Below are 14,074 nucleotides of genomic sequence, written 5' to 3'. Positions count from 1 at the left end.
CCGACCATGCAAACCAGTGTACCTCTCAGCTGAGCGGGACAGTGTGCATCTTCTTCCTGACCACACCATTTATGTACAGTTGTTTGAACTGATGATCCTGGAATCTGCATTTGCTCAGACATCCTCCTCCAGCACACACTTACTTAGAGCATACTGTATCTGCTGCTTTGTGGAAATTACGAGCTATTAAGTCAAACGACTTTTGGAGAATGCAGTAAGATTAAGTCTGTGGTACGGATTCAGTTTTCCATCCAGTGCGGAGAGGAGCTGTTTATTTTAGACTGTTACTGTTGCTGTGTGTACCTCAAAGGTTAAAGCATGGCAGAAACGTTACAGAGGTCAGTGTTTTATTTCCTGTTCTGCTAATCTCTGTTGAAACCTCTTCTCCTCCCAGTGGCGTGGAGCGTTTCTCACCATATGGCACAAGTTAAACGAATCAAAGGTCAAATTAACATTAGCCTTGTTATTGTCCACCTTCTTCACACTTTTTTGTTGGATCAAGTAGCCTTTAAATCTACGATAGTCAGACATCAGTCACTGCTTGATGGTGTGTTCGAGTGTACATCATATGTCTGTTAAGCATCTCGCATGTGGAGGTTTGTCAAAGCTGCATGACGTGTGTGAGCGAGGTACGGGGTAACTGAGCATGAGATATCAAATTTCCATCACTTCTGTCTCCTCTCACTCATGCCTGGATGGGGGTTATTAAGGAACTCGGAGGGGTCGTTAAAAGGTCACTCCAAAGTATGAAAGGTTACAGCGGGGTTATGAAGGAACTGTGAGTCACAGGTTCAAACTGTTTGCTCCTTGCGTTCACTCTGTGAGTCATTTTCTGGCTTACTAGGATCCATTTCAGGGTCCATTCACCTCAAGGGGAAACCAGATGTCTGTCAGAGGCTTGTAAATACACGTGTAGGTATTTCATGGGATCTTACACGTTAATGTTTGGATTTGATCGAGGCCTAATAAGCACAGTATTCGGTCATAATGCATTTAGACGATTTCAGCGCATTTACGTTCCAATTCACAGCCAATTTGAATTATTGAAGAGGTTTCTTTTTCAGTTTCCAGCCCACATATCTAGCTTTCCTCTGTAGTATCCTGTTTAGCAGACGTACATATGTTCTATTTGAGTGTTGTTGTTGACTTTGCAAACAGCAGCTGACATTAATGCTTAAAACAATCCATACCTTCTGTTTTCATGCTGGGATTCTTTTTTTTCTAAGACAACACTTGTGCAGTACTGCAGCTATCACAGAGGAATGCTTGCTTACATGGCCGGGGAGCCCGTATTGTTTTAGCATCCTGTCGAGAAGGTAGATTTATGTATACACACATGGTTCAGTGGTATGTCAATTATTGGCACACTGCAGCGTTCTTTCCATTTTGGATTACATTTAGAGCATGGATGTGGATTATGTTAGAAGATAAGAATACAGTGCACCTACTCGTGTGTGTGTGTGTGTGTGTGTGTGAGTGTGAGTGTCATCCCATTCATTAGATCCTAAACCCAACCTGTCTAATATGGAAGGATTCTTCTCCCCGAATATCAAAGTTATGTTCCACAGATTTATGATTTGTTGTACATACCCCCACAGAGGCCTGCACATCCTTTTCCAAATAAAGAGTTTAAAGTTTAGAAGGAAATTCATGAAAATTGGATTTAGTTGCTGATAAATCTTAAATAGCATATGAATTCACCTTAGCCACCTAATGTTTTGCAGCTCTCAGCAACCACTGGTTGTTTGGTGTGTCTAATGTTAGCACTTATGTCAGATTAATACGATTACTTACTTGTATGCAGCGCATGGAGCATCTTAAATGTCAGAATGATCACACTAATGAAAAGCAGATGGTTAAACTAATGAGAAATGTCACGTTTATTGGATGTCTCAGACTCTGAGGTGTTCACGGTGGAAGTTACAGATTCCTCTCTTCAACACCAGGGACCTGAACAGACCCAACACATACACATAGATTTTGACGCACGAACATCCCGCGTTTATTCACAGGAAGTAATAGAAAACAGGCCGAAGGCTGCAAACTTTAATGGGTTAAGCTAAGGGACAAAAAGCAGGGGCACATGAAGAGGAGAGGAAGGTTGGGAGGGTACGTAGAGATGTGGGAGGTGGTGAAAGATACAAGAGAAAGGGATAAAAGGAGGTCTGCTGTTTCCTCATGAGGGGAGGATGAATGGTGAATCGGGGTCTGGTTTGCCTCCTGGGGTTGTAGACACACACACACACACACACATACACACACACACACACACGCTCACACACACACTGCCGTGTTTACAAAGGAGATTTGAACAGTTCCACCCGGTACCTCAGCGTAGCAGAGGAGCTTCGGAGCCATATGTGTAAACGATGAGAGGAATGTCCACTGATGTATTGACAATGTATGTAATATACATTTTACAACACTTATAACCTTCAGACCCCCACAGGGAACAGCTGCAGCACGTTGACACGTAACCCCCACATACATGTTTTTTTATGTTAAGTGACAAAGGTCCCCTGTGGATGGAGCCAATAACTTGATTAAAGGGCTGATGTTTTAATTCTTTTGCAAATAAATAATGGCTGCCGCAGATGTTTAAAGTTTATGTTTCGTGTTGTTTATTGTAATTGCCGTCTTGGGGGGATTTCATAGGTTTTGACCTAACTGCAGCAGGACATATACAATACTAACTAAACTGAGCCGTGGAGCAGTGTTGATTTGTGTACACGTTATTTGTCTGTCGGCTCCCTACTTTATTCTTGAAGCCGCCTTTTTGCTATAGTGTTTCTTTTTATAAGTTAAAACAGTTGGGTTCCAGTTAGAAGCTGCACGTCAACATTAAAGCAACAATGACAATAACTAACAGATCATGACATAGATTGTTTTCTATATGTTTTCAATATGTTTTTTTGCATGAATACACGGACACAATGATGAACCACAGGTGCGAGGCAGAACACTGTAACACACATTCTCCGGTTTCAGCTGAATAATTAACCAAGCTGAACCTACACTTCTCACACACCAACACACAGGTGCTAGTGTTACATTTACACCCTTTGCCGTTTCTTCATGTATCACTAAAAGTTTTCTTTGTCATGTGGGTCAAGTTAACAAACCCAGCTAACCTACCCAAGTTAGGTATCAAGTATCTAAGAATATTAAGGGATTTTTCATAATGTATTTCTACTGAGCTCAGATTATTTCTATTTTTTTGATCATTTTTGTTCATTTTCCTCAAATGTTCAAAACCCCACATGCAAAATGTTCGTTTTTTTTTTTTTTTTCAGGACTTTTTTCTCACACTGCTCTACGAATGTCACTGGTGCTCGTCCCCTCTCTCACTGGCCAGAGCTTGATTTGGTGTAGAAAAATCTCGTCCGCAGAGCACCGCTGTGATGACTGATAACGCGTATCCATGTGTGTGTGTGTGTGTGTGTGTGTGGTAATGGTGATGAGTAGGGAGTCTGCGGCTTGTTTGGCGCTGCGCCAGTTGATGATGATCAGTGCAGTGCGGTTACAGCTCCACGTTAATCCTCTCTGCCTCTGCTTTGTGTCGCAGCCAATCTGATGACAGCACAGCAGTGTTTCCTAAACTACAGCACTGAGCATTGTGCAGGTCGAGGGGCCTGTTTCTTGCATAAATCACACAAATTCTAGCTTTTTCTTTTATTTTGAAAGCAGCGAGATCTGTGGTAGTTTCATTTATGACCTTCAGGCTTTGAACAGTTGTGAGAACTTCAAATTAAAACACTACTTTTGTGCATATAAGAAGATAACAGATCTCTGAGCTTCTTTTGATGTCATCGTGAGGGTGAGACGGGATCAGCGTTGTGGTCGCTCTATGGTTTTCATCTGTCATGCCTCTTCTTCTGTGGTTGTCCATCTTTTGATTCATCATGTAGCCTGAGTCATACTGACAGATTCCAGAGCCGTGGCACAAAGAGCTTCTTGTGGTTGGACAAATCTTTCACGAAGACTCACGTTTGATATGACCATGATTACATTTAAGTTATCATTTGTATCTTTTCTCACGCGCTTTGACACAATAGTGGCAGACAGGGCTTTCTCCTCAGTTTCTTCCTCTTGTAAACAAGCCGCTCAGTAGTTTTAATTGAATGATGAAACTCGGAGCGACCACCTTGATGTAATGTAAATCTTGAAACCATCATGAACAAAGACAAAGGAAACTTACACTACTTTTTCATTGCCTTTTTTAAATAAAGGAATTAGACTGAACTAAACCTCACGCTGACATGTGGCTTTCCCAGAGCAGCCGGGCTTCTGGAAACAGATGCCACTGTTCACTGTTAGTGTGTGTGTGTGTGTGTGTGTACCACAAGCACCATTTGGTTTCCCTCTGCTGTACTGACTCATATACCTGAAAACCTCATGTAATAAATCTAAATAAATCTGCACGGCTAAACACCAACGCAGGGGAGAAAGAAAACATCTTATTTTGTAACTTCGGCGCACAAACCCTCTGAAGTTCTCATTGTACGGTAGCATCAGGGTGTCGACGCTTCCAGTATTTAGCACCTGTTTTGAAAACCATCCTTTTAACCGCAAACACTTGTGTTGTGTTACACTCCTGTGGAACATTATCCTTCATTACTACCTCCTTTAACACTGTGAACAAAAGAGGAGAAGACTGATCTGACTAATGACACTATCCTCTATCAGTCAGCTCTAAGGATTTCTCCTGATGTTGCCGCACAGCGGCACAGTGTGTATCTTCTACACAGGGTCCATAGTAAGACAATAGATTAGATCACCATAAATACGTTTTATCCTTATTAACATTTCACCAAACCACACTATGGTTACTAGAAGATGTACTATAGCAGTGATGGCTCTGGAAAATGCTGAGAGGTTTTCTGTAGTTCACTCCCAAGAAGACCAAAATTCAAGTGAACTCAAACCAAAATTTAACTTGGTATTTTAAGGTGAATTATCCTCTATTTTTTATGGAAATATAATTATTGTGAAAAGGTTTTGTACCAAATTGAACAACTGTAGATTTGTATAGAGTATTATATCGACACTGTGACATGGCCACCATTCAGACACAAATGTTAACATGACTTTCATTTTTTTTGGAAACAAGCCGACGGCCTATGTGTGATCTGTCTTTGTAAAATGACATAATGATAAACGAGAAGTTATCAAAAAAGATATGAAAGGACAGAATCCGTGTACAGGCAGGAGCAACGGCTGTGAAATGTGAGCAGCGGATGGCTCAGATATCCACCACACATTAGTTAAACGTCTTCTGCTCTCGCGTTCTCCTTTATCATCTTCACTGGATATTTGGTTTTGTCTCATCGTGCCGTCTTCTTGTTTTTGTCCTCCTTCATTCTTCCAACATTTTATTTCTCTTAACTTTGTTGCTGTTTCCTTTATAAGACATATTTCCCCCCCTCTCTGCCTGTCTCACCTTCCTCCTCTATTCTTCTACTGTAGATACTGTACTGTACTCTACACTATGCTCCGTTCTCTCCTGTGTTTGATGTGTGTTCCTGTCACTTGATAACATCATCTCCTATTTGTTCTTTAGCGTTTTCTGTCTCTTATTTCTTAAAGGGCTCCATTGCTGACTTGTTGACTTAAATGCACTGATTCCTTTTTTTCTACCATTGGGTTTCAGGATGTAGTCCTACCCCTGGGTCATTTTTGCTAGATGTCAAGTTTTGAAGACTTTTTTCCGGGTGTTAGGTAACAGAGATTCAGAACTGATTAATTAAATGAAAACAGGAAAGAATGATCAAATGACACTCAACTGTAAAACATTATAAGCACTAAGATGTTCCTGTGAGGAAAACCTTTAAAAGCTGCTTGTATTGCATGTGTGCAGGTGTTTACAAGGCGAATCCACAGGGCATCTTAACATAAGATGTGTAAAAATTTTTTGCAATGTAAACCACCTAGTCGTTTCCTGCTTTTAAATGCAAGCAAATCGAAAACTTATTTCAGTTCAACATTTGGCACACACTGTTTACTGTAATAAATAACATTTATTAAAATACAAAAACTAAATAAATATCAATAAGTTAATACATTCAAGACTTTTATAAATACATTTCATGTGTATATTTTTCCCATGTAAAATATGTGCTATACACTAGACAGAGTCTAGACTGACATCAGTAATAAAAACATTTCAAATCACACTGAACACGTTGGTGTTGTAAGGTGTAAACTGTAGATCATGGATACTGGATGGAGCGGAGCAGAAGCAGACCATTAGGAGTCGTTGCTTTGGGGCAAAAAATCAAATGATGCCACTACTTTCATTATTTCATCACACATCATAGCTGAAAGTTTCTTCATAATGTTGAAATTCTGCAGAAAAAACACTCTACATCATACTTCAAAGTGGGAGTGAAATGTAAAATTACACAAAGCCTGACACCGGCTCGCACTCCCTACACACAACCACATTTCCTGGCAGAGTGCTTCCTCACGGTGTGGTAAACGAGGCTGTCGTCCAGAAACGAGAGATCGTCGTCAAACTGTATGGGCCGACAGCAGGCCTGCTGGGGCGTGTCTCTTGGAGGAAGCCTCCTGTTGTGAGCGAGGTTGTAAAGGATTTTGTCGTAGTTGGTCTCTGACTTCCTGCAGGGTCCTGAACAGTACCTGAATATCATTTCCTCACTGGAGCGGTAGCCCAGGCCGAGGTCAGACACGTTGAGGTGGATTTGTTTGAGCACGCAGCCCTGTCCTCGTCCGCTGCCTCTCGACATCGCACCTGTCTCGCCACCTCTACCTCTTGCCTTACCTCCTTTACCGCTCTGCTGGTTCCCCCCCTTCTTCCTCTCCCTTCTGTGTCGAGTCCTGCTGCTCGAGTTTTCTGTGGAGGGGGAGGAAGTGGTGGAGGAAGAGGTAGATGGGGACACGGTGGATGAGGAGGAGCGGCGTATCCTGCTGATGGTCACTTTTATGAAGTCCACCACATCTTCAAACTCGTTTGGGAGTGGCTTCTCCATGATATCTGAAACACACGGAGACAAACAGCAGTCTTACAAGGACCTAGCATAACAGACAACACATATTATTTCAGTTTATCACGTGACACAGGCTGTTGACGAGTTATGGTGTATGATTTATATCTGCAGGAGACTTCTATCTGAACAGATTCATCCAAGTTACAGATGGATTCTGTTCCTATTTATGCACCAGACAGTATGTTTGAGTGGACTACATTAAAGAAACAGCAACCAGTATGTACCATGATGGCACATACAGTAGTTTACCAGATACAGTAATTAATCAGCTTATTGGCTTAATTAATAATCTTAATTGCTTAACTAACTGTTTATATCAGGTACTCACATCACATGGGGTTTTTAGAAAGTGATGACATTATAACATTTGGCATTATAGCATTTTATAAATGAAATACTAATTTGATTAAATGAATAAATAATCATTGGATTAATCAGTAGTTCAGTCAAAAATGAATAATTTAGGTGTTGTACACTGTTAAAAATGTCTAAAGAAAGTAGAGAGAGCAATAACATGAAACAATATATCTAAGACATCACTACAAATGCTTCATTTAGTGGTTTATGAACTCTAAAACATGTTAATCTAAAGAAGTTGTATCATCCTAGATATTGTATTAGTTCTGAATAAGAAACATGAGAGAAGTGTAAGAAAATATAGTGATAGAGAAATAAAAACAAGACTCAGGAATGATGAGTGAAAATAACGTTTAAGGATGTTTTTGTGGGACTTTTCACACTCTTACATTTGTCTCCTCCAGCCATCGTCTCTTCCCAGTCCTCTGGGTTCATGTCCTGGGCAGCGACAGACAGGCGGATCTGGACCGGCGGGAGCTCCAGGGGACTCTCGGCGGCGCGCACTCTTCTCCTGGTGGAGCTGGTTTGGTGTCGGCTTCTCAGCAGCGGGCTGGCGACGACGGCGCTCAGCAGAATCAAACAAGTGGTCAGGCTATCCCATAACTTCATTGTCCACATCAGTCCGACTGAAGGACATGGCGCGGTGGAAAATCGACTGGCATCATCTGACAAACGCGTTGAGGAACATTTTGAAGGTGTTTTTTTTTTTAATTGGAGAGGAAAACGTGGAGCGCACTCATTAACTCGGGGATTCCTGCAGCTGAAATGATGAAGATCAACCTATTACTGTCTGCGCGAAGTCGACGGCACGCTGCGGGTCACACGCCAGCTGGCACACGCTGCGCAGCGTAGCGCAAAAGCCGAGACGCACGAAACCAGAGACAGAAGCGCCAAGTGCGAAGCTACGAGTTCCCTCTGAACTTGTCCACGAGCCGACGAAGACGCACGATGACGCGCAATGACCTCCAGCGAACAATCCTTCACTCGGGTTTCCACTGAGGGCGCACGGACCGCGGTGCGTCGGCGCTGAGTTCCTGCTCATCCTCCTCACTCCGCATCAATCTGCGACGGAGAAGCGAGAGAGGTGTAACAGGAGAGATGGGGAGTGGTGGTGACGTGTGACAGCCCGTCCTTCCTCTTCTGATTCCAGTCTCCACCCATGCAGGCTGCACGGAGGGAACGAGTCCACGGTCATGATTGAATTTGAGGTCCAGAGATGGTGAGAGCAGAGGAGCTCTGTTATGAAAGAGGCTCAGCCTGTGGACTCAGATGGCTGAGAGGGAGAGAGAAATTTCACACTTTCCACTAACAACACACCAGATTTCCCCGTCCTGCCTTTCGAGTTTGGTTGATACTGGACTGGGAAATGTGTTTCTAATCAGGCAGTCAAAACACACTCAAAAGATTGTGTTGCTACTCATAAGCACAGTGGGCTTGAAATAACACTGATTTATAGTTGATGAGCAGACGACGTTTAACATCAAGGGCTTTGAGCTGAGATCCATTACAGCTTAACTAGTAACTTCTGCCAGTAATTTCTTGTGAACATCTCTTACTTCCACCATCTAACAATGGAAAATCTTATTTAGATGAGACCATGTAAGGACCTTTTGAGTTTCTTTAATCCACTGTACACGTCATGAAGCACTCTCACAAGCACGGTTAATAAGACTTCAGTAGAATTGCCCAATGCAGACACACAACAAACCCTGTTTGGATCAGCTGAATGTACATCTGTTCTGTGAGTGGAGGTGTGAAGCAAATTAAACAATTTCAAACTGCATTGGGAAGCTGTAAACCAGCTATAATGAGTGTCTATAAGAAACACAGAGCTGCACTTTGAATCAAGCTGCAGATTCAATCCTTCTGTTGTCACGTTGTGGTCTCACCTCAGCATCTGTCACCAGTGAAGGAATCTGAACAGATAAAATCCATCTCCATCTCTTCGCTATTGGTATTCATATGTCTTTTTTTTTTATTAGGGAACACAACAAGGCAGCAACATGCACTGGTGAGAGCTATGTTCGGCGATTAAAACCAGAGTGAAGATGAGTGAAATAGATCTGAGGAGGTTATGCACCTTTGTGTCAAATGCTTTCCTTCCGAGAAGAGTTAAAAGTTGTTTATTTCTCTTCAAGTCTCTTCAGCCTGCGCCACAGTAAAACCGACTGCACACACAGCTGCCATGTCTTAAAACGCTTACAGGGCTAGCAGAACAAATGGTATATCTATGATAATGTTTACCACATGACCCCATTTGATTTATGGGTGCAGATGGAGGATGAAGGTTTAGCTCACTTGTATGCTGATGTGCAAAGCAAATACTGTACTAAGTCATTTTAAACAGTTTAACAGTTTCAGTTTTTGCAAATTTACCATCTGCTATGAACCCAGGATCAAGAAGGGCTACAAGGTAAAATAAAAAGTGTGATTTGATTTCATATAGCCAGGAAACCAAATGCTGAGACATGTTGTAAGCTATTGTTTTTTATTGTGGATCAAATGTACAACTGCTCTAGGGCACACACAGCTTTTTCCTGTAGCAAACACTTCCACAGTCCAGTTTAAGGTAAAGCAGTTCATGAAATGTGAAGTGCACAGTGTATACCCAATGGCATTTGTATATGTGAATGTGTAAACACACATGCACGTCACCTTTAAGTGTGGTGCGTCCATAATGAATCATGTTTGTGTTGGTAGCAGTTGCACACATGCTAAACATGTTGTATTGTAATCGCTTCACTACGCTGAACAAGCAAAAGCCATCTGAACGTGCAAACATGCGGCAGCTCTAAAGTCATATAACAGTTGTCTCCCTCTGACATTACGCTTTTTAGAAGTCTGCTAATAACTCAGAGGAGACTTCCCTTTCCATTCACTCGCTCACTTAGCTTCATGGAAATAGCTCGTTCTCATGATATTACACCATTGCCAAGAAACAAATATACCAAACAGATGTGCATTTGTCTTCTTGAAAAGCATTAATGCTAATCGAGGTCTGATCTGCTGTTGAATCTGTCAGCCATTTTTTGGGGCTCAGTTTGACTCATATGCAGCAGGCTAATTGCATGGGACATTTCACCTGTCATTAATGGCCAAAATGAAACTGCGGCCCCAGAATGGCCTGCGGTAGAGAGGGGATGACAGCCAGAATGGATGTGTGATGTGGAACATGACTGCCACTATAGTAATTATCGGAAAAATGAATGTCTTGACTCTTTCCACCCACAGGTGGAGTGGGGAGACCAGTGATGCATTTTTAAGTGGTTTAATTTTATACTTTAAGAACAGTTTTTGCTGGAGGAACATGGTTCGAAGGAGACAGCAGAATCATTACTTTAACATTTGATGGATTAACATGACATTTGGTGCATTCTCTGTGCCCTGGGGAATCTATTTGGTGATCCCTTCACAAATTTGAATCTATTCTTGACATTCCCACGAACATCAGCTTTTTGTCTTGTTGCATGCTAACACAATAAAACAAGACTGTGAACATGTTTAAGATGTTCCATCAGCACATTTGGATTGTCTTGATGTGTATCAGCACTAAGCTGAGAACACTGTGGTGTTGTACAGTTAACATGGCTGTAGACTCTTGTTTTATTCTCACAGATGGATGTACACAGTATCAAGACCATTCTTGGTCACCTCTCCCATCAGACTCACTGCTGCCAGTAGGCTGGAAGTTTGCTTTTGTTATTTACAACCTCTGCAGTTCCCCAAGAACCAGACTTCTACAACTGTGCATTTCTTAACTTACAGTTTCCCCAGGAGTTGAATTTTATTCTGATAATTACACCTGTTTCAAAATAGTGTCTTATAATGAAACCATTAAAATCACCTCAGAAAAATCACCCTATAATTCCTTGTGGTTTGTAGTAAACAGGCGGCAAAAATTAAAAATTGTATTGTTTTCTACATTAATTTGTCATAAAATGTGATCTGATCTTCATCTAAGTCAAGAGTATTAACAAATATGAGGTGCCTAAAGTAATAACCCAATAAAATTAGAATCTTTCATGTCTTCATCGACAACAACCTAAATTTGTTTGGAAACACTTAAGTAAACACTCTACAAATGGAGACACTTTGGGATTGTGGCTACCAAAAAGTGGACAGCCAGTCAAAATGACCACAAGAGCACAACAAACACTCTAATTCTAATTAATGAAGTAAAGAAACACCGTGAGTGACAGCCAAAGATTTGAAGGCATTATTGGAACTGGCTAACACCTGTGTTCATAAATCTAAAGTAGGTAAATCATTGAACTAGCAGGGTGTCTATGGCAGGACACTATGAAGGAAGCTGTTGCTTATTAAAAAGAACATTGATGAACGTCTGAAGTTTGCCAAAGAGCCAATTGAGCCAGTGTTGACAAAATGTTTTGTGGACTGATGAAACTTGGATTGACCTATTTGGAAAGAACATGCATCACTACATCTGGCATAAAAAGGTCACAGCACACGATCATGAAAACATCATCCCAGTCATAAAGTATGGTGGAGGAAACATCATGATTCGGGCCTGCTTTGCTGCATCAGCGCCTGGCCAGCTTGCAGTGATTGGGGAGGAGATGAATTCCCAAGTGTATCAAAAAATTCTTCAGCATACTGTGAGAATGTCTGTACGTCAGCTAAAACTCTGTAGAAGTTGGGTGACAGTACAGGATAATGAACCAAAACACACAACAGAATGGCTTCAAAAAAACAGGTCATGATTAGCCACAAAAGCTCAGGAAGAGGAGAAGCTGATCACTTCCAATTATGTGAAGTCTCTGTTCACTTAAGTATGTGGATATTAGCATTTAGCATGACCAGTCCCTAGAAATAATAAAACAATGTAAAGTAATTTGTCCAGTTGTTTTGAAATCAGCAGCTAATGCCGGACGTAGACATTTTAGAGGCAGTAAAGGCTGTCTGTTAGGGGAATGTGCAAACACTAAATGCATGTTCATTTGAGGAGAGGAACATTAGATTGAGTAATTTCTATGCAGATTAGAAAGTGGGTTGGAAACACTTACTGTAACCCAGATGTTCTGACGCCTCACACACATCTGCATGTAGGACTTAGGTGCTGCCACTAGTGGACACTGTTCATTGCTGTAATTGTCAATGTAACACTTTGTGAACACATCAGCAATAATTACACTTGAGAGCAGTGATCTACTCTTTAAACTTTATTCTTTATTTCATGTTAAGATGATCTACAGACCCATCAGTGGCCATCGTTTCTGCAAAGCAACTGTCTCTGCCACTTTTTAAGATACAGAAATACATTTAACACTGGGGGGAAAAAGAACCAGTATGATTATTTTTAGAAACTGGATGAAAATAACACATATCTTCAACATGTTAACATGCAACTGATCTTTGAAAATAACTGCAGGTTTATAGGTGACATCACAAGAGATTTGGAGCTCATATATGCAAATCTAGACTAAAATCAATTCATTTTGATATTTTGTAATGATCTTCATGGTGTGGTGAGACGGAACCAATTAGTTCCCCTAACATCTAATAAAACATGTCACACCCCTTTGACTACACACTACTATTAAACTCATTAAATTAAACAATTTTCCGAACCACTAGTCTGGTATATTTGCTCTTCGTAGATTAGAAATAAAAAGTATCAAATAATTTTAGTTGGAAATTATATTATATTAAAAAGTATTTACTTAAATGGTTAATATAATAGCTGCCAGGTATTTCCTTCTTGGTTCCCTTATTGGTTATTAGATAAAAAAGAATTGTATTTAATTGCATCTATAATATAATTGTAAAATAGACATAGAAGAACTAATTGTTTATATGAAAATATTATGGGAAAATGATGGCACAGTGCATCTTTTGTGGGTTTTTATTGCTGTCTCTCGTTGCCTCTTCCTGTTCTCTCTTGTGTGCTTGTATTTGTCCAGGAGATGGAACCAGTGAGTTCCTCACGTGCAACTCAGTGTCCTCAACATTGTCCTCAGCTGCTGCACATCATCTTTTATTCTTGTCAAGTTTCCCTGAAAACCTTTTCTACGTGTAGAGTTTAGTTCCAGTCTACATTAACGTAAAAGTTTGGCAGATCCCAAGTGTAAGAGAAGCTTGTTACAATAATAATATGGTGTTAGGAGTAAAGATTATAGGGGCGACAGTGGCACAGTTTGTAGGGCAGTCGTCTACACACCTCCAGGGTTGGTGGTTCGATTCCCAGTTTCCCCTGATTCCTGGCCACAAGTTTACCTGGACAAGACGCTGAACCCTAAAACCTTGGCGCCTCAAGGGGGCAGCCTGTCCACAAAGCATTTCCTAAAGGGGATCAATTATATTTATATCATTATATATGTATAGATAATATATAATATATAATATATAATATATTATCTAATTATATATAATAGATACATATCATTATATATGTATCTATTATATTTCTTGTCTTACATCAGGGCTCAAACCTCTGGTCAATGGAAGAATGCAAGTTGTGTTTTTGATTTCATTTGATTTCACTTTGTCTCTATTTCCCAGGGACTGTATGGTTAATACAAGAAAGACGCAAGTAGTAAACAAATTCACACAACCCACTCATGCATTGTAGATTAATATAAAGTAATGTAATTAGTCTGAGGGAATGGAGGCTTTTCTCTTGTTGGTCTTTGGTAAACTGAAAGGACGACACCACCAAAGAACAAGGAAGCATAAAAAAGGACTAACCTGTA

At 40.8% G+C, this 14,074-nt stretch overlaps 1 protein-coding gene across 1 annotated transcript; it reads right to left on the bottom strand.

Moving 5' to 3' along the window:
• Window positions 1-6,106: 6,106 nt before the first annotated feature.
• On the bottom strand, window positions 6,107-8,056 carry LOC113150867 (glial cell line-derived neurotrophic factor). Its single transcript, XM_026343601.1, has 2 exons — window positions 7,754-8,056; window positions 6,107-6,994 (listed from the first exon to the last, which is right to left on the bottom strand). The coding sequence occupies exons 1-2, from the start codon at window positions 7,980-7,982 to the stop codon at window positions 6,429-6,431; spliced, it is 795 nt and encodes a 264-aa protein (XP_026199386.1). The 5' UTR covers window positions 7,983-8,056; the 3' UTR covers window positions 6,107-6,428.
• Window positions 8,057-14,074: the final 6,018 nt, after the last annotated feature.

This window comes from Anabas testudineus, chromosome 9 (assembly GCF_900324465.2).
Source record: "Anabas testudineus chromosome 9, fAnaTes1.2, whole genome shotgun sequence".
Lineage (NCBI taxonomy): Eukaryota > Metazoa > Chordata > Actinopteri > Anabantiformes > Anabantidae > Anabas > Anabas testudineus.
Note: the sequence above shows the minus strand (reverse complement) of the source record. Positions and strands in the feature narration are given on the sequence as shown.

What these genes read in the sequence shown, in the direction of transcription:
- LOC113150867 (XM_026343601.1), bottom strand. Translation starts at nt 7,982, where the DNA reads ATGTGGACAATGAAGTTATGGGATAGCCTGACCACTTGTTTGATTCTG. An exon ending in GATGGCTGGAGGAGACAAAT is followed by an intron (nt 6,995 to 7,753) that starts GTAAGAGTGTGA and finishes CGTGTGTTTCAG; the next exon opens with ATATCATGGAGAAGCCACTC.